Source organism: Saccopteryx bilineata, chromosome 7 (assembly GCF_036850765.1).
Source record: "Saccopteryx bilineata isolate mSacBil1 chromosome 7, mSacBil1_pri_phased_curated, whole genome shotgun sequence".
Classification (NCBI taxonomy): domain Eukaryota; kingdom Metazoa; phylum Chordata; class Mammalia; order Chiroptera; family Emballonuridae; genus Saccopteryx; species Saccopteryx bilineata.
The window spans coordinates 17082360-17100805 of record NC_089496.1 but is presented as its reverse complement, the minus strand read 5'-3'; the positions used below and the strand labels follow the sequence as shown (position 1 = coordinate 17100805).

The window sequence follows — 18446 nt, the reverse complement described above, 5'->3', positions numbered from 1 at the left end:
GCCCCTGGAATAGTTATCAGAATGGCTATCATCACAACAGAAAAATATAATGATGGCCTCAGTAATATTTCAGTCTTAGACCAAATGCTACCGAGGAATTCTAGCCCAGAAATGATACTTCACATGGAATGAAATGAAAAGCAACTTTGATCGACATTGGAATTTCCCCATTCTGGGCGCAAACTCTGTGTGCACAAGGCGACTGACGCCTCTGGGAGAAGCAGGGTCAATACTGCAGTGTCTCCAAGGAGGAAGATGCAGCTCCTTCCCTGGCGGGGCCTATCTCTTGTCGGAACAGAGTAAGGGTTGCATATCTACTGGCTTACTCCTTCACGGAGAAGCTGTTGTGCCCGGTCTGCTCATCCTGGGCTCTGCGCAAAGTGGCAACTGCTCCTGACTCGGTTGCTGAGCAGCTGCCCAGAGAGTCAGGCTCCAAGGACGGGAGCCACACAAATGGGAACCCGATAGGCATGGAGGGTGTGTGTTGGGGAGCATCAGGAACGGCGATTGGGGTGGGGGACAAGGCAGCCTTGTGGGCTTTAAGCAGCTGGCCAGGAGGGCAGTGCCTTTAAATTTTCAGGGCTCCTAATATACTGCTTGCAAAAATGAGGGGATATTTCAAAATGAATATGTTATTTTTATATTTTTATATTTTATTTATTTATTTTAAAGGTGGGGGATAGAGAGAGACAGAGATGGCAGGGAAGGGAGGAGCAAGAAGCATCAACTCCCAAATGTGCCTTGACCAGGCAAGCCTAGGGATTCGAACCGGTAACCTCAGCCAGTTCCAGTCAACATTTCATCCTCTGCGCCACCACAGGTCAGGCTCAAAATGAATATGAAGCAATAAAATATCCCCTTATTTCTGTGAGCAGTATTACAGAAAGGGCTCGGGGTCCTTCCTATCATTCTAGCAGATTCTACAGAGGGAAAACAGCCCCCCACCAATCCCAAAGCAGAGTGATTTTCTCAGTTGCTTCTGGGGTGGGTTTTTTTTTTCCTTCCCAGTCCCCAGCTGGATCTTGCTGCCAGGTGAGCTGACACTCTCCTTCACTGTGAGAACTGAAAGGAGAGAGGAAGGACAAAAGCTTCCAAGTCTCGATTTAGGCAGAGGGCGGGGACCGCCGCAGGCTGCTAATGAGGGCTGTGGGTTTCAGAAGCCAGTGCTCGGAATGAGAAACAGGGGTTTTTGGTGTCACTGGGGCCTGACACCCGTCACTAGCACATCCTTCAAGACAAAGAAAACAAGACAAAGAAAACAGGACGCGTAGTCAAGTTACCATGACTCATTCAGGACTGGAGGCCAGCCCAGGTGGCTCCTTCACCGAGTCCCAGGGCTTCTGGGACTAGGTCACTTTAAAGTGACCTAACACCACCCTCTTGGAAAGTATAAATAAAACAAGGGCCAAGCAACCAATTCACCTGAGAACAAAGTGGTTTCAAGATTCCCCATGAAACAGAACATTATCTCCAGAACCTAAGAATTAAAAAAAGGTGGGAATTCACAAACCATACTTAGGCCCCTCCCTGTCGAATCACCGTCTGTCCCGAGACACTCTGCCTCTGACACATTCTCAGATAGGGGGACGTGTTGGTGGAGGGGCGCCTGGCCCCCTCAGAGTTTGGGCAGGCTACCTGCTGGTGCCAGAATGATGCGAAACACGTAGAAGAGCCCCAGCAGGAGGTTGAGTTTGGCGGTCCTCTGGGGCAGCTTGTTGAATGTCTGGCTTCGGAACTGCCTCTCGAGAGAGAAGGCCATGGGAACGGTGAGCAGCGGCAGGGCCAGGCTGATGCTGCAGCGTTTGGCCAGGATGCTAAAGAGCAAGTAGGATCAGAAGAGCAGGGACGTGTAGAGCACGTAGGAGAGGGCGGGGCCTATGAGGATGGCCAGGGTGACGATTCCCGCCTCCTGGTCGGACTCCACGTCCTGGTGTTGTTGGAATGGAGAATGGCCTCGGTGCTCAGCGCCAGAGGGATGGCATAGACCAGCGGGAAGACCGCCAGCGACCCCACCTGGACTGCGTAGGCAAACATCACGGCCAGCCGACCAAAAGTGATGAGGATGACGAAATCTTCCAGAGCCACGTACTTGAATCCAATGCCTCCTGTGTAGAGAAAGGAGCCAGAGAGGCCTCTAGAGTAGATGAGAGCCAAGTGCTCCAGTTTCAGAGGGGATAGGTAGTAGAGGCAAGCGGCACAGACACAACCCAAAGTGTACAGGAAGACTCCAAACTAGACAACATCGTGGGGCTCCAAGATCCGGTCCACTAGGGTCCTGTAATCAATCACTCTTTTTGTGGTCAGTGCCCTTGGAAAAAATCATAGTAAGTGTTGACCAAATTGCCAGCGCCGTGCACAGCCAGGATCACCACCGCACAACCCACCAAGAGCCTGGGATCCAGGACGCCCTGGGATCTATAGGCCAGGGCACTGCCCGGGGCCACCGGCGTGAGTGAGGCAGGGCTAGCACGTAGGAGGCGCACTTCTGCCTCCAGGAGCGCGGGAGGGGCCTGTCCCACTCCAGACCTTCGTTCCCCAGCAGGTCCCCGGCTTTGGCCGTTTCTCCCGCCTGGATGTTAATCCTCTCCCCCGGGACCTGCGTGGCCGCCATGGAGATGCACGTGGCTGAAGTCAGGGTTCACAGTAAGCCACCCACAGACCAGCAACTGTGGTGAGAGGAGGAGGGAACAGGGCGGAGTGGCCGGCCCTGACCTTCCTTCATTTCGCCCCAGGGCAGAGCTGGGGAGACAGCAGGGCCCGGGGCAGCAGCCTGCGGGCCTAGCACCACAGGAGGCGCGGTAGCACCGCTTGGGCTTCCTGCCCCGTGGGCAAAGTGTGTCTCCGGACCCCTGTCCAGCGTTAGAGCTCGAGGCCAGGAGGCGATCGCCTCCCTGGGGCTACCGGGGATGACATCTTGTGCCGAGATGGGCGTATTTTAATGGAAAATTAGTTAAACAAAAATGACAAGCGCCAAAGGGTTGACTACTCTACTGATTGCGTACTCAGCTGTGTCCCTTAGTGAAAAGGAGACTTTCCAATCCTTGTAGAAGAATACCAAGTAGGCAATGGCTTGCTGCTAACACTTGCCCTAGCCTCCTTGTGCAAGATTTCAGGCTGGCAGATTGCGGTTCTTGGAGGTGGCTTTCTAGTTGCATTTCCTGGTAGATGGTTAGGTATCTGTAGCCTATGACAGGCTGACTTTTCTCAGATCTCCACCCCAAATTTCAATATCTAGGCCTAAGAAACATGGCCTGGGTTATCTGGGCCATCCTTTCCTCACTCTCTGGAGGACCTTCACTTCCTGACTATCATAGGCCTTTTCCATGCCTCCTATCTTTATTTGTGAATACCACCCTTTCTCAGCAGGGCTGGGGCCCGGGAGAGGCACGTGAGGACTCACCTCAGGTGCACAGTCTAAGGAGGCACAGAAACTCAGTAATCAAGATAAACAAAATTTTGATATAATTGTTTTAAAAATCAAATGTCAAATAATCCACAATGAACAGAAAATCAAAAAATTTAAAGATTGCATTAAAAGGCCCTGGCTGGGTGGCTTGTTGGATAAAACATCAACCTGGCCCTTCAGATGTCACAAATTCGATCCCTGTGTAAGACATGACACACAAGAAGCAATCAATGAGTGCACAACTAAATGGAAGAATTAAGTGAAACAAGTTGATGGTTCTCTCTTCCTCTCCCCCCCCCCATTCCTCTCTCTCAAATCAATAGAAAACAATTCTTTAAAAGATTGTATTAAAATTATTTATCTTGCTTACTGCATTTTTTGGCACCCCCTTAAATTTTGTGCTAGGACACAAGTACCTCACTCACCTAATTCTAGTCTCAGTCTCCCAAGAGTAGAATGTCCTCATTGCAGCTCTGATCTCTAGCTGGAGTTGGCTCTAGCACCACCTTTAATTTGTGAGAATGGACTTAAAGGAGGTTGGTAGGATGGTGATTGATCTGGAGCACAGCTAGCTGGGGGTAGGGGGGAGGTGCGGCGTCACCTTTATCAGAAAGCCACGCAAACAAATAGGCAGAGGGCCAAGTCTATTGTTCCAGAGTTTCCAGAGGCCTTGAAAGGCCCTTGGGCTCTGGTCTGGTGATCAGAGGTGTAGAGGTTTCTGAACAATCCAAGCCTTTGATATGGTTGCCAACACCCACATTTTTCATTCTGGGAAAAATGCCACCCAGGGTCACAACCACCCTCCCCGCCTAAGTGAGGAAGTGTCTGCTGATGGATGGTGGGGTGAGTCTTGTGTGGGCAAGGGTCAGAAGGACAAGAGTCTTGCTTACCCTGGCTGCCAGCCCTTTCCCCTCTGGTGCACACTGTCGTGCCCCCCGTTTTGCAATTTCAAAATCTGTACTTGTTTTATATCTCTTGTCCTTCTTGGCCAAAGCCAACACCTATCTCTGTGTTTCCTTACAGAAGAGCTGTCCCAGCATTTGTATGTAAAGATATCCTTAGCGCCTGACCTGTGGTGGCTCAGTGGATAAATCATAGACCTGGAAAACTGAGGTCGCCTGTTCAAAACCCTGGGCTAGCCTGTTTAAGGCACATATGGGAGTTGGTGCTTCCTGTTCCTCCCCCCTTTTCTCCCCCCTTCCTCTCTCTTCTCTGTAAAATAAAATAATAAATAATAATAAATTTTTAAAAAGATGTCCCTAGCACTGGTTCAGATTGTGGCTCTGCTCTGTCCTTATTTCCTAGCCTCACTGCAGTTTCATTTTTCAGAAAATGCAAAAGAGAGTGAGCTATCTTGTTACAGAGGTGGGGAGACACCACCTCTAGGTCCCGCCCTGAATGATGTCTTAGGAATGCTCTTCAGAAGAACTGGCATATCAAATTTATATGGAACATCCTTCTATGGGATGCCGTCTGTAATACCTCCCCCTTCCCCGTGATGGGTGGGTATCTGAGCTCCTTTGCTGTTTTGGAAGAATGTAGGTAAACAAAAGGGAGTTTCCACTAGGCAAACTGTTTTTTCCACTTCCTGTTCTCTGTTATTTTGCCTTGCTCTGTTGTTAAACCACAGAGTTTCAGAATCAGATGAAATTTCTCGTAGACCACAAGGTCTCCATCAACCCAATAAACTGGTGACGAAACTAGATTTCATGATAGCACTCAAAGGACAGGATTTTCAATGGCAGAACTCACTGTTCTGTATCAGCCTCTTACTACTGAGCCTGGATCCCTTTAGATTACTCTTTCTAATTCTCACCTGTGCAGTTTTGGGGGAAAGTATCTGAGTGATTTTACTGAAGCCCCCACTCCTCCCTAGGGATAGCTGGGGCTTCTTTCCCTGTCAGGGGTCTTCCGGAGAAAGCCAGGAAAAGCCCCTGAGGGGCTGGGCTTGGGAGAGCTGGGCAGACCACAAGTCTGACCGCACATCCGAGGTTAGCAAGCCGAAAGGAAGTGTGGGCGTGTTATGTTGCATAGCAACCAAAGGCAACAGCTGCAAACGTCAAAAGGCAGAGCCCATTAAACAAGAGGGAGTTTGAAGCACCCTGGGGCCTCCAGGGACTGGGCCTAGCTCAGTCAAGGGGAACGTCAGCATCCAAAAGCCCTCAATGACACAGGGGAAGCCAGGGGAAACAGTCAAAGGCTAGTCAGCTCTGAATCACAGTCACGGACGTCAGAGCAGGAATGGATTGCAGAGTGCACCAGCCGTTACTTTGCTGAGAAAGGCAGCAGAAAGAAGTAGAGAGGTACGTGATCAAGGTTCTGCTGCCCCTGTCTGTGAGTGTCAGAGCCAGAGCCAGAGCCAGCCCCCTATGGTCTTCTGTTTGCCTAGATTTAAGTTTGCAAACACTCTTATGTGCTTTAATTTCATCTAACCCTGAACCAAGAGTAAATATTTATCCTTCTTCAGTGAGAGTAGCCAAATGAGGACTACCAGTTTTCTTATCTGGGAGAAGATATCTTTCTAATGAAATTCTTATTAGGGTTCAATGAGACAGTATTTTGGGGATTGAAGAGGAGGTAATAAAGGTCACCCTCGTCCCCTACAGAGTTCTGAGTTTCTAAGGAATAGGCAACAAATGAGGTCAGATATATCAACTTTATCACTGATAAATTTTATATTGGAGTCAGTGGTTTATATTTGTGGATAAGTGAACCCCAAGATGAGATAGGGCAACTACACAGGCTAGGGCTGGCCTCCCAATGGGGAACCGTCCGTGGAAACCGCTCATCCTCGGAAACAGAGCCAATAACAAGCTTGAGAGGAGGCTGGTTGCCCTGGAGAGAAACAGGGCTGAGCCACGCATTCAGGTTCCCACTCCAAACTCGCCACTGGAAAGTTGTTCCTCCTCCTTTTCCCAGCCTCTTGTCCTTCCCTACTCCTGGGAGGAGTGAGTCATGGAGGAGGAAGAAATTGGAAATCCTCCATGTGGGAGAAAACATCAGGGGTGATGAAGAATTTCATCCTAATAGACATACATAAAGCACTCAGCACTTGGTACAAAGTAAGTGCTCAATAAAAGTTGGGTGTTACTATTACAATTCTGACTACATTCTATTAATCACATCAGAGAATTCCTCACCTTCACTATGTGACTTCTCTAATTTTGTCTGCCCTTATCAGATGTGTGATCTCCATCCTGTTACTAAGCCCCCTAAACCTCAGTGTTCTCTGTGCTAATAGGAGTACCTACCCTGTAACTGGGAGGACTTCATGATTTAAGTGTAAAGAACTTAACAACAGTGCCTGGACCATAGTAAATATTCAATGAATGGTGACTATTGTTCTTATAAAAAGAACTTGGGAGTCCAGAGCAAAATAAGTGCAAAATTAAAACAGAGGCATAATTGATTTAGAAGAGGCATATGGAGCCTGACCAGGCAGTGGTGCAGTGAATACAGCAATGGCCTGGGACTCAGAAGATCCAGATTTGAAACCCCGAGGTTGCTGACTTGAGCTCAGACTCACGAGCTTGAGCATGGGGTTGCTGGCTTGAGTGTGGCATCATAGACATGACCCCATGGTCACTGACTTGGCTGGAGCTCCCCAGTCAAGGTACATATGAGAAAGCAATCAATGAACAACTAAGATGCCGCAGTGAAGAATTGATGCTTCTCATCTCTCTCCTGTCTGCTTGTCTCCCCCCCAACACACACACACACACACACACACACACACACACACACACACACACACACCATGTGGAGGAAAGGCTTTATGTACATGCCATTAGAATTAGAGCAATGACTCCCATTGGATCCACATCTAGATGCCTTTTCCCAGCATTGCCCATAAAATGAGGAAACACTCTCAGTTTGTTCCCCTTGGGAAGATGATGACATTTTTGAGGCTGCAAGCTCCTTAGAGAAAGGATAACTAAATACTGTTTAATGTGTGGACCAAAATGGCTTGACCCAGTCACAGGACCTAAGAGCCTCTGTCTGATTTCCAAGAAGATAGATAACTGAAGTTACTTGCCTCGCTGTTTTATCTTTAGCACCTAGCCATGCTGTCTGGTACATAACACACATTTATTAAATATTTTCTGAATGAGTGAATGGAGCAGGACGCTCTCCATACCAGTGGTAGGGAGATGGTATCTAAGTAGATGTGGTATCTGACTCCTGTTCTAGATCTAAGGCATACTGACCAGAGCATTTGTATAATCCCTGATTTTGGTCTTGCTAAAGGGAAGTGGGAGGGAGGAGGAAGTAATTCCCAAAAATATAGATTGCTTTTTTTCTTCAAAAGCCCGATAGTTGTTATTTTGAATATAGGAGCTTGAGATATTCATGCTACAGATATCACATTCAAAGTGAGTTAAGAAAGAGTGAAAGATGTGATATCTCAGCAATAGAAATAGCTCACTTTGAGACAGGTATGGATGTAGGACCCTGGCAGATTTTATCCTAAAGTTTCAGACACCCAAAGAAGCTACAAGCACACTTTATGTAACAGCAAAAGACTGGAAACAACATAGATGTTCACCTGTAGGGCACATCTACACAATGGAGTTTTGTGCAGCTGTAAAAAGAAAGAGAACTATGTGTGTTAATGCAATCTCTGACTTATACTTTAAGTAAAAAAAGCGAGGTGTGGGACAGTGTGTAGAGTATGCTATTATTAGCTAAGAAGGGGAAATACAACTACTTATATGTTTTTGCCTTTTTTAAAATAGAAGGATATACCAAACATTATAAAATTATCTATAAGGAGATGGGGGAATAGAGTAAAGGGGAGAGAACTAGAAGCTAGACTTGACTTCTCTCAATGTATACTTCATTTTGTAGATTTGACTTCAGAACCATACATTTTAAATTTTATTTATTTATTTATTTATTTATTTAAACAACAGAGACAGAGAGAGGGACAGATAGGGCCAGACAGACAGGAAGGGAGAGAGATGAGATGCATCAAGTCTTCGTTGCAACACCTTCGTTGTTCATTGATTGATTTCTCATATGTGCCTTGATCGTGGGGCTACAGCAGACCGAGTGACCCCTTGCTCTAGCCAGCGACCTTTAGACTCAAGCTGGTGAGCCTTGCTCAAACCAGATGAGCCCACGCTTAAGTTGGCGAGCTCAGGGTTTTGAACCTGGGTCCTCAGCATCCCAGTCTGACGCTCTATCCACTGCACCACATCCTGGTCAGGCCAGGCAAAAGAATTTTATTTATTGATTTGAGGGAAAGAGAGAGAAACAATGATTTATTGTTCCACCTGTTTCATTCATTGGTAACTTCTTGTATGTGCCCTGACAGGAAATATGCAAACCTTGGAGTATTGGGACAATGCTCTAACCAACTGGCCAGGGCCTGGAACCAGGCATGTGTTTTAAATAATTATAAAACAAAATCTAATAAAGATGGGTTAAAAAAAGAAACTCCTAAAAATTGAAAGCAAATAAAACAAATGAATCTAATTCTGTATTGAATTAATGACAACTATACAGAGAAAAATTATTTCCTCTCTGTATATTTAAATAAATTTAAAATATATAACACTGACTATATCCCTACTATGATAGTCTAAAGAGAAAAAGAAACTGTATTAGTTTGCTACAGCTGCTATAACAGAGTACCAGAAACTAGGTGACTTATACAACAGAAATGCATTTCTTCACAGATCTGGAGGCTAGAAGTCTAAGGTCAGGTGTCAGCAGGGTTAGGTTCTTTCCAAGGCCTCTCTCCTTGACATAAAGATGGCTGTCTTCTCCCTGTGTCTTCACATTGTCTTCTCTCTGTGCATATCTGTGTCCTAATTGCCTCTTCTTAAGGGACACTAGTCATAAAAGATTAGGGCCCATCCTAATGACCTCATTTAACATTGGTTACTTCTTTGAAGACTCAGTCTCCAAATATAGTCACATTCTGAGATACTTTAGCATAGTAATTTAAGGGGACACAGTTCATCTCATAGCAAAGTATAAAGAAATTTAAAACTATATTCTATGTTGCAGCAGTAATATTGGGGCATGCGTGTGTGTGTGCGTGTGTGTATGTGTATGTGAATGTGTGAGTTTTAGCTGCAGCGAAAGCCCCAGAACCAGAGATAAACTATGCCTGTTTCCCTTCCCAAATTCTTGACCTATAAAATCATGAGCAAGCCTGACCTGTGGTGGCGCAGTGGATAAAGCATTGACCTGAAATGCTGGTGTTGCCAGTTTGAAACCCCAGGCTTGCCCAGTCAAGGTACATATGGGAGTTGATGCTTCCTGCACCTCTCCTCATCTCTCTCTCTCTCTCTCTCCTCTCTAAAAATGAATAAATAAAATCCTTTTTTTTTAATCATGAGAAAAATTAAAAAGTTGTTTAAGCTGCTGAGTTAGGCAGTAATTGGTTATACAACAGTAATAACCAGACAGAGAAGCATTTTGTCACCCCCTCTGAAAAAGAAGGGGGTCTGAATCTTATCAAACCTCTAGGTGTATATTCTACCTACTAGTCTGCAGGAGTAAAGAACATGTTAAGGGAACATAACACAGAAATTCAATCAGAAAAATCCAGACTGTAGATATCTCCACAGGACAAATGGCGTTTTCAATAACAAAAAAAAGCTTCAGGAAGAGAAAAAGAAGGGGAATTCATAGGTTAGAAGACTTGTGAGACAGATCAACTGTGCAAATTTGACATGTGGGCTTTGTTTGGATCCTGATTTAGACAGATCAAAGCAAAATTAGTACTTATAGTTACAATTGGGAAAACTGGGACACTAACTGCATATTTGACGGTATGAAATTTATGGTTGTATCATTTTAAGTTTGATAACATTATTGTGGTTAAGATATGTTAAAGGTACAATGATGAAGGATATAGATGAAATGATATAATACATGGACTTAAAGGTCAGGGTCTAGTGCACGCGTGGCCAACAGTTTTTGCCCCCAGGACAGATTGGAAAGAAAACTTTTTTCATGAGCCAGACAAAATATTAAAATTAAAAAATGTTGCCTGACCTGTGGTAGCACAGTGGATAAAGCATTGACCTGGAAATGCTGAGGTCGCTGGTTTGAAACCCTGGGCTTGCCTGGTCAAGGCACATATGGGAGTTGATGCTTCCAGCTCCTCTCTCTCTGTCTCTCTCTGTCCCTCTCTGTCTCCTCTCTAAAATGAATAAATAAAAAAAAAAAAATGTTAAATACAAAAATGATTCATTTAAGTAAACAAAATTTTATTATGTAATTTGTTTGTGAATAAATGTGAGTGAAAAAAATTTTAATATACAATATTATTTTAATAAAAGTATATTTTAATTAAAATATAATTACATACTGTATAAATATCCAAACTGTATTACAATCAATTGAAACAATATTTAATTTTTTTTAACTTTTTTTTTATTCATTTTAGAGAGGAGAGGGAGAGACAGAGAGAGAGAGAGAGAGGAGAGACAGAGAGAGAGAAGGGGGGAGGAGCTAGAAGCATCAACTCCCATATGTGCCTTGACCAGGCAAGCCCAGGGTTTCGAACCAGCGACCTCAGCATTTACAGTTTGTGGCTTTATTCACTGCGCCACCACAGGTCAGGCCTTTTTAAATTTATTTATTTATTTATTTTTTATAAACTTTGAAACAATATTTAATAGAATGAGCTTGAAGGGGTTATATCGCAAATAAAACAATTATTTCATTTTACAAACAGCCTGGACATATTTTCAGTTATCAACTGTAGCTATTGTCTATGCTACAATGCCACTTGATTCAGCACACTTGACCACAAAAATAACGAATTGTTTGACCTTGGGTGTGCACTGGCAAACTCCACCTAAAAGAATGTGGGTTTCACATCACTGCTAAACATCAAACAGTTCATATCGAGTACAGACGAATACAAAAGTTATAAATCTTTTTTTTTATAAATTTTTATTAATGTTAATGGGATGACATTAATAATTCAGGGTACATATATTCAAAGAAAACATGTCTAGGTTATCTTGTCATTGAATTATGTTGCATACCCCTCACCCAGAGTCAGATTGTCCTCTGTCACCCTCTGTCTAGTTTTCTCTGTGCCCCTCCCCCTCCCCCTAACTTTCTCCCTCCCTCCCTCCTGCGTCCTCCCTCCCCCCACCCCTGGTAACCACCACACTCTTGTCCATGTCTCTTAGTCTCGTTTTTGTGTTCCACCAATGTATGGAATCATGTAGTTCTTGTTTTTTTCTGATTTACTTATTTCACTCCGTATAATGTTATCAAGATCCCACCATTTTGCTGTAAATGATCTGATGTCATCATTTCTTATGGCTGAGTAGTATTCCACAGTGTATATGTGCCACATCTTCTTTATCCAGTCTTCTATTGAAGGGCTTTTTGGTTGTTTCCATGTCTTGGCCACTGTGAACAGTGCTGCAATGAACATGGGGCTACATGTGTAAAAGTTATAAATCTTTATAATGGAATTTTAAAAAAAAATAAAGAAGTATTGTGAATCCATTTGACATATTGGAAGTTAACCCTGGATTAGTCACACATGGGATTCTTTTCCGCGTATCACTATCTTCTTAAATATCTCGATTTCCAGTAATCAAAGACGCTTTCACTTCTGAGTAGCTGAGATATTAAAGTAGTGGAGAATATTAAAAATTTAATCATGGGCTGCATAAACTCATTACGTGGGCCGCATCTGGCCTGCAGGCTGTATGTTGGCCATGCCTGGTCTAGTGGCAAAGAAAGCATGTACACAAATGAAGTATAAGGAGAGAAAGTACCACGTATCCCCCAAAAGGAATATTCTGTCTAAGACAAAGTTTCAATGCAGAGTTTTACTCTGCAGAATCTATTACCACCCAACAATGACTTATATGCTTTACTCAACATCTAAACCCCAGCCTCCCATAGCCTAGCATAACATAGTTTTGGACTTATGTTCAAACTATGACCCCAAACCAGTTGAAAAACTCTGTGTTATGATGGCTGAAACTTTCTCAACATTATAGAGGGGGTCGACTTCATGTATCTACTTTATGGTTGTCATTGTCAGCTGAAGCTGCCAAAACAAAATGCCATAGCCTGGGTGGCTTAACAGCAGACATTTGTTTCTCACAGTTGTGGTGGCTGGGAAGTCCAAGATCAAGGTGTCAGCTGATTCAATTTCTGTTGACAGTCCTCTTCCTTGCTCTTAGATAGCGGCTTTCTGGCTGTGTCCTCAAATGGGGAGACAGAGGACCTTGATATTTCTTCTCTAATCCCCTCATGAGGGCCCTATTCTCATGATCTCACCTAAACCTAATTATCTCCTGAAGTCTCTACCTCCTAATATCATCACATTGGCAGTTAGGACTTTAACATATAAATATTGGTGGGACACAGTCAATCCATAGCAATGATCTATCTACTTCAGTGAATCTTCAATGCATGCGCCACAGACCCAACTGCATCAAAATCAACTGCTGAACTTTAAAAAAGTAACGCAGTGCCCTGACTGGATAGCTCAGTTGGTTAGAGCATTATCCTGATGTTATAAAATAGTGTAGTTTGTGGGTTACATAGAGATACCAAGGCAGGTTTCAAAACAAATTTTAGAAAGAGCTTTTATTCATATTAATATTAAGCTGACAAGGCATACATGGGGTATAGCTCACCCAAATCGTGCAGCATAGATCATAGTCCTGAGGCTGGTTATATAGACATGATCACATACTTGAGGGGGTTGAGGGTAAAAGGAGGGGGAGCAAAGGTACTGAAGTCATTTACTGATAAGCTTACAACATTTACCTATACGATCTATTAAAAGGAAAAATATTCCTATACATCAAGACCACAAGGTAATTACACAGTAGTGATAAATATGTATTTTACATATCAACACAGTAGTGGTAAATGTTTTACATATCAAAGACATTCCCAAATTTTCTAGGGTCTAACACCTATCCCTGTCACTACAATAGTGGGAAATGAAATGTTTAGCTTAGGATAAGGAGAGAAGCTAAATGAAATTAGTGGTACCTTGAAATATGAATTAAATTTGTTCTGTAACTGAGCTCATAAGCCAGTCAACTTGTATATCAAACTGCTGATACTGGACCCGTACACCAACGCACCAACTAGCGGCAGCTTCCCAAATCATGACTCGTATCTCAGAATTTCACTCGGATCTTGAACAAAAATACAGACTGAGTCGCAGCTTGTATTTTAAAAAAAAATTGTATGTTGGTCTGTTCGTATCTCAAGGTACCACTGTACCTTTGCTAAGAATGTTGGGGCTAGCTCATTAGGAAATCTAATAAGCAAGTCCCCGCTTGCTTAGTTTACAAGTTTTGTACATATAAAGAATTTCAGAAGGATGATTATTACAATAGAAAGCATATAAAATGTTACAGAATACAGGTTTTTCAAGCAAGGGGAGTGGGATCGTAGAGGTATAAGTCACTCTCATGACTCCAGGATGGGAGGAAGAATTAGGATTAATGCAGGAATTATTAATTAAGGTACATAAACATTGTATCCTAAAGGTTTTTAAGATAGGAGAAGAGGAAGGGGTTTCAGATAGGCTCTATCTTATTTGCTCTGTCTAGCAAGTGGCGTCAGTCCTTCCAGAGAACTCTAGGAACTAGTTAAACTATGACTAGCTGATTTCTGCCCCTTGTAAGCTCTGCTTGTTTTTTTCTTCCTCAGAAAGGAGGGATAAGGGGGCCTGACTCTTCCTTTTAAAATACTAATGTTAACAATTTTTGCAATTCCTTGACACCTTATCACATTCCCTGCTAGTTTTATATCATGAGTCAAATCCTTGACTCATTTTAACGAGGTGCACGAGGCTGTTGAGTAGGCAGGGGCCTAAAGTTAAGGCTAGGATCAGTGATCTGCAGACCCTGTAAGTAGGAACATCAGCCTATAACATGCAACAGAAACAGTGATGCCTTTTGTACATATTTAACAGGTAGACTCGATGTTTTCATTAACAGTAATACAGTCTACTGAAGAAACAAATGCTACTGATTAACTTCTTACAACCTGTATAAACCTTTTACAACTTCCATTAATTTTCAATTTTTATGAACTTTTTAATCTATTCAGAAATAACTAGCCTTCATAACAACTTACATTTTTCCTTTTTCTTTTAAAAGTATTTCTATACTTTACACCTTTCATTATCAAAACCATACAATTCTTTTATAGTCAGAACTTTTAATTTTAAAAATCTTAACCTTTAGTGACAACCAAGCTGGCAACAAGTAATTTTTCTTTAACATATACTTCCTCTTGGAGGTGTCTTCTCTCTAAGTAGCTAATATTTATAGGTTACTTAATACGGGTAGCTATAAGCACATATATATTTTTCATTTACCTTGTAGCTTCCTTTCTAGTAAAGGGACTTATATCTCCCTTCTGTATGACTCATAGCAGTACATGCATCAACCCTTAAGATGACTTGTTCTGGTTTTCCTTTGACCTCAGTTTCTCTTCCTCCCCAGAGTCCAATTATAAGGAACCCCTCTGGGAGGTGCCTCAGGCTTCAGTGTGCGTAGACCAGCAAGCTTCCGGTTTGTGGCTGAAGCAGAGCATGTTATCCTTTTCAGGGTCAGCTTACAGGGATTGGTGGGATCTGTTTGCACCATCTCCAAGGGGGTCTCCAAAGGAGCTTAGAAAGAAGAGGTATCACCTTGTCTAGTAAAATTCTATATGGGGTGAATTTTGCCCAGTAGGGGGGCATTTAGCTTTTAGCAAAACTGGGGGAGTAAGTCCAGTTTTCACCAGTTTTTAGAATAAATTTGATCAGGACTTTGTCAGAGTTTGGTTTATTTTTCTCAAACTCTGAGGCCTATAAGTACAATGTAATTTCTAAGTAATATTGAGTGCCTTTCCTACTGTGAGACCTTAGATATAATATTATTATACCTAATATTAATGGGTAACATACAGTAATTTTTTTTTTTTTTTACTTGCTGGGGGCATCCAAGAAAGAAGCTATACTACAGGGCCAGAAGGTGCACCTTGCTGGCTATGAACAAGGGCTTCAGTGGAAGCTGAAGGCAGCCATCTTTGATCCTGAGGCGGCAGCCTGGGACATAGCAGACACTGCAGAGTGAGTGCACAGGGGAGGTAGGAAGAAACTGGGTATTTGGTGAAATTGTTCATCTGTTGCCAATACCCTGGACTTCTCAGTTTTTTTTTTTTGTTTTTTTGTTTGTTTGTTTTTAAATATTTTTTTATTTTATTTATTCATTTTAGAGAGGAGAGGGAGAGACAGAGAGAGAGAGAGAGGACAGACAGAGAGAGAGAAGGTGGGGGAGGAGCTAGAAGCATCAACTCTCATATGTACCTTGATCAGGCGAGCCCAGGGTTTCGAACCGGCAACCTCAGCATTTCCAGGTCGATGCTTTATCCACTGGGCCACCACAGGTCTGGACTTCTCAGTTTTGTAAACCAGTTAAGTTTCCTTTCTTGTTTAAACCAATTTCTTTTATGGCTAAACCAATTACTGGAAACCAACAGCAGCCTAGCTAGTATAGTTCTTTTTGGATCAAAGTCTAAGTCTCACATTCACCTTTAGCGCTATTTAAAATTGCAACATAAACTTCCTGACTGAGCGGCTGGATCACATAGACTTCTATGTGGGCCCTGCTCTTTGATATTCTCAGCTCTCAGGTGGGCCAGGGGCTTCCTTCCGCTCTTGAAATCCTTCACCCGTAAGGCCTCTGTCTTCCCAGCCCAGGGACCCAGGTAGAAGGGCCTTAGGCGGGGATGGTGATGGGGCTGGAGCATCCATCCTCCTGTGCACACAGCTTCCTTCCAGCCTCAACTGTCCGGGGTCGCCTCCTCCAAGGAGCAGGTGTCTAGCTAGATAACATCTAGCGCCCATACCAGGTAGGGTGGGGAGATCAGTGCCACCAGGATGTGCTTCTGCCCCCTCCCTGGCATCCCAAAGTTTCCTCTAATGACAGTAAGGGTCGTGCAAAGTGAAAGCCCTTGTGCATATATGGTGGGGGAAGGGTCCACTTCCATTGTAGGGTGAGCACATGATGTGGGGGCCAGGCTAAGTCCTGGCTCTGGCACTGCTTTGCTGAGTGACCTCAAGCCAGTCACCTGTCACCCCTAGGGAGCAAAGCCTGCCGTGTCCAGTGAGAGACAAGCAAAGGCGGTGTCCAGGGAAGAGCTGTGACAGGAGGGCCAGGATACCCCATCTCTGGGCCATGCTTGGTCATCATTTGGTTTCTGTCCTGTTTGTTTATGAAACACAAAAGGGAAGACTTCTATAGACAGCCCCCCACCCTGGGTCTGGGGTAAGGTGAAGGAAATTGAGTGAGATTTAAAGAGTGGCCTTCAGTGGGCAGTCAATGGCTAGGGACCAATATGGCACAGGCACTTGCCTGAGATCATGCCGTAGAGCTGGGCAATGTTCATCCCTAACTCCCCAACCTGCCTTTCCTTCATTGAGTGTGCACTGGCTGTAGCAGCGGAGGGAATCCAGGGCTGGCTGTCACCTGACCTCTCACCAATGCCAGAGGTCTGAAAAGGAGTCACTTGAGGATTTATTCTCAGTGGGCTAAACACTAAATGCCAAAGCCCATCCTTTGGAATCTTCCAAAGGTCCCCTTTTCCATCTTATCCTGAGGCACTTCTAGAAACTGGCTGGACTTGGATTCTGGCTTCCCCATTTCACTGCAAGGAGCCTCAGCTGTCTCACATTTTGTTCAAGGTGCAAGAGCAAACCCAGGTCAAGTGCTTTCAGTGGTGCCTGGAACCTAGCAAGAGCTGGGTACAGGTTCCAGGGTACCTGTCAGCTATTATTATTATAAGCCAAATTGCAACATGAGAACACATTTAATGCTACATGCAGCTTGCAGCCTGGCAGGGCTCATCCCCACACTCTGTGAATCCTATTTGGAGAACCCCTTCTCCATAGCTTCAGTGACTTCGGGGTACAGGAAGCGGCTAGCTAAACGTTCGATGTCATCCAGGGTCAGGCGGCTTAGAAATCTCTCATAATCCCTCTAGTTGATCCAGGACTCTGCTGGCATCTGCAGCACTGAAGTGGAGTGCTAGGATTTTTGCAATGAGCTGCCAGGCTGGTGGGCGTGGGGGTGGAGCCTCAACCAGTTTCCAGGCGGCGCTTTCTTCCAGTAACACCTTTTCCAGAGGTTTGATGACTAGGTTGAGCTTGGAATTGGGCCCAATGCTATAATCAGAGAGTCTTTTGCCATCTGCAAGGGCCTTGCCCTTGAATAACAGCCGCTGCTGGCACACGAGGACGTTCAGCTTCTCAGAGACCAGATGTTTCAGCGTGGACACCAGCTCATCCTCGGACACCTGTAGGCTGCACTCACGGCCCTGAAGAGCCTTCACTGTCAGCTGCATGACGGCCTCTGCTGCGTGCACTCAGTCAGACACGCACCCCAATAGCACCCCAATAGCCCCCCGCCGCACGCCGCCACGCCGGGCGCGCGCGGAACCGCCCGCCCTAGTAATTTCTTAACAACTGTTATTTTTTTTTTTGTTTGTTTTTTTTTGTATTTTTCTGAAGCTGGAAACGGGGAGAGACAGTCAGACAGACTCCCGCATGCGCCCGACCGGGATCCACCCGGCACGCCCACCAGGGGCGACGCTCTGCCCACCAGGGGGCGATGCTCTGCCCCTCTGGGGTGTCGCTCTGTCGCGACCAGAGCCACTCTAGCGCCTGGGGCAGAGGCCAAGGAGCCATCCCCAGCGCCCGGGCCAGCTTTGCTCCAATGGAGCCTTGGCTGCGGGAGGGGAAGAGAGAGACAGAGAGGAAGGAGGGGGGGCGGTGGAGAAGCAAATGGGCGCTTCTCCTATGTGCCCTGGCCGGGAATCGAACCCGGGTCCCCCGCACGCCAGGCCGACGCTCTACCGCTGAGCCAACCGGCCAGGGCCAACAACTGTTATTATAGTCTCATTTTTAGTAGGGAAACTTCTACTATCCTTTCGTAAAAACTTTTTCTAAACGTTTACCTGGGAAAGTTCCTCCTTCCCTGTTTTTCTTTATAATTTCTTTACTTTGCTTAGTATTTATTTGGGCACAGACTAA

At 44.6% G+C, this 18446-nt stretch overlaps 1 protein-coding gene and 1 pseudogene across 1 annotated transcript; both read right to left on the bottom strand.

Moving 5' to 3' along the window:
* Positions 1 to 1103: 1103 nt before the first annotated feature.
* Positions 1104 to 2668, bottom strand: LOC136310558 (ubiA prenyltransferase domain-containing protein 1-like; annotated as a pseudogene).
* Positions 2669 to 16510: 13842 nt separating this feature from the next.
* LOC136310468 (ubiquitin-like protein 4A) lies at positions 16511 to 17800 on the bottom strand. Its single transcript, XM_066239113.1, is given in 2 exon segments — positions 16511 to 17395; positions 17397 to 17800. Coding segments are annotated over 2 exon segments (477 nt in total). The 5' UTR covers positions 17759 to 17800; the 3' UTR covers positions 16511 to 17280.
* Between the last annotated feature and the right edge of the window lie 646 nt (positions 17801 to 18446).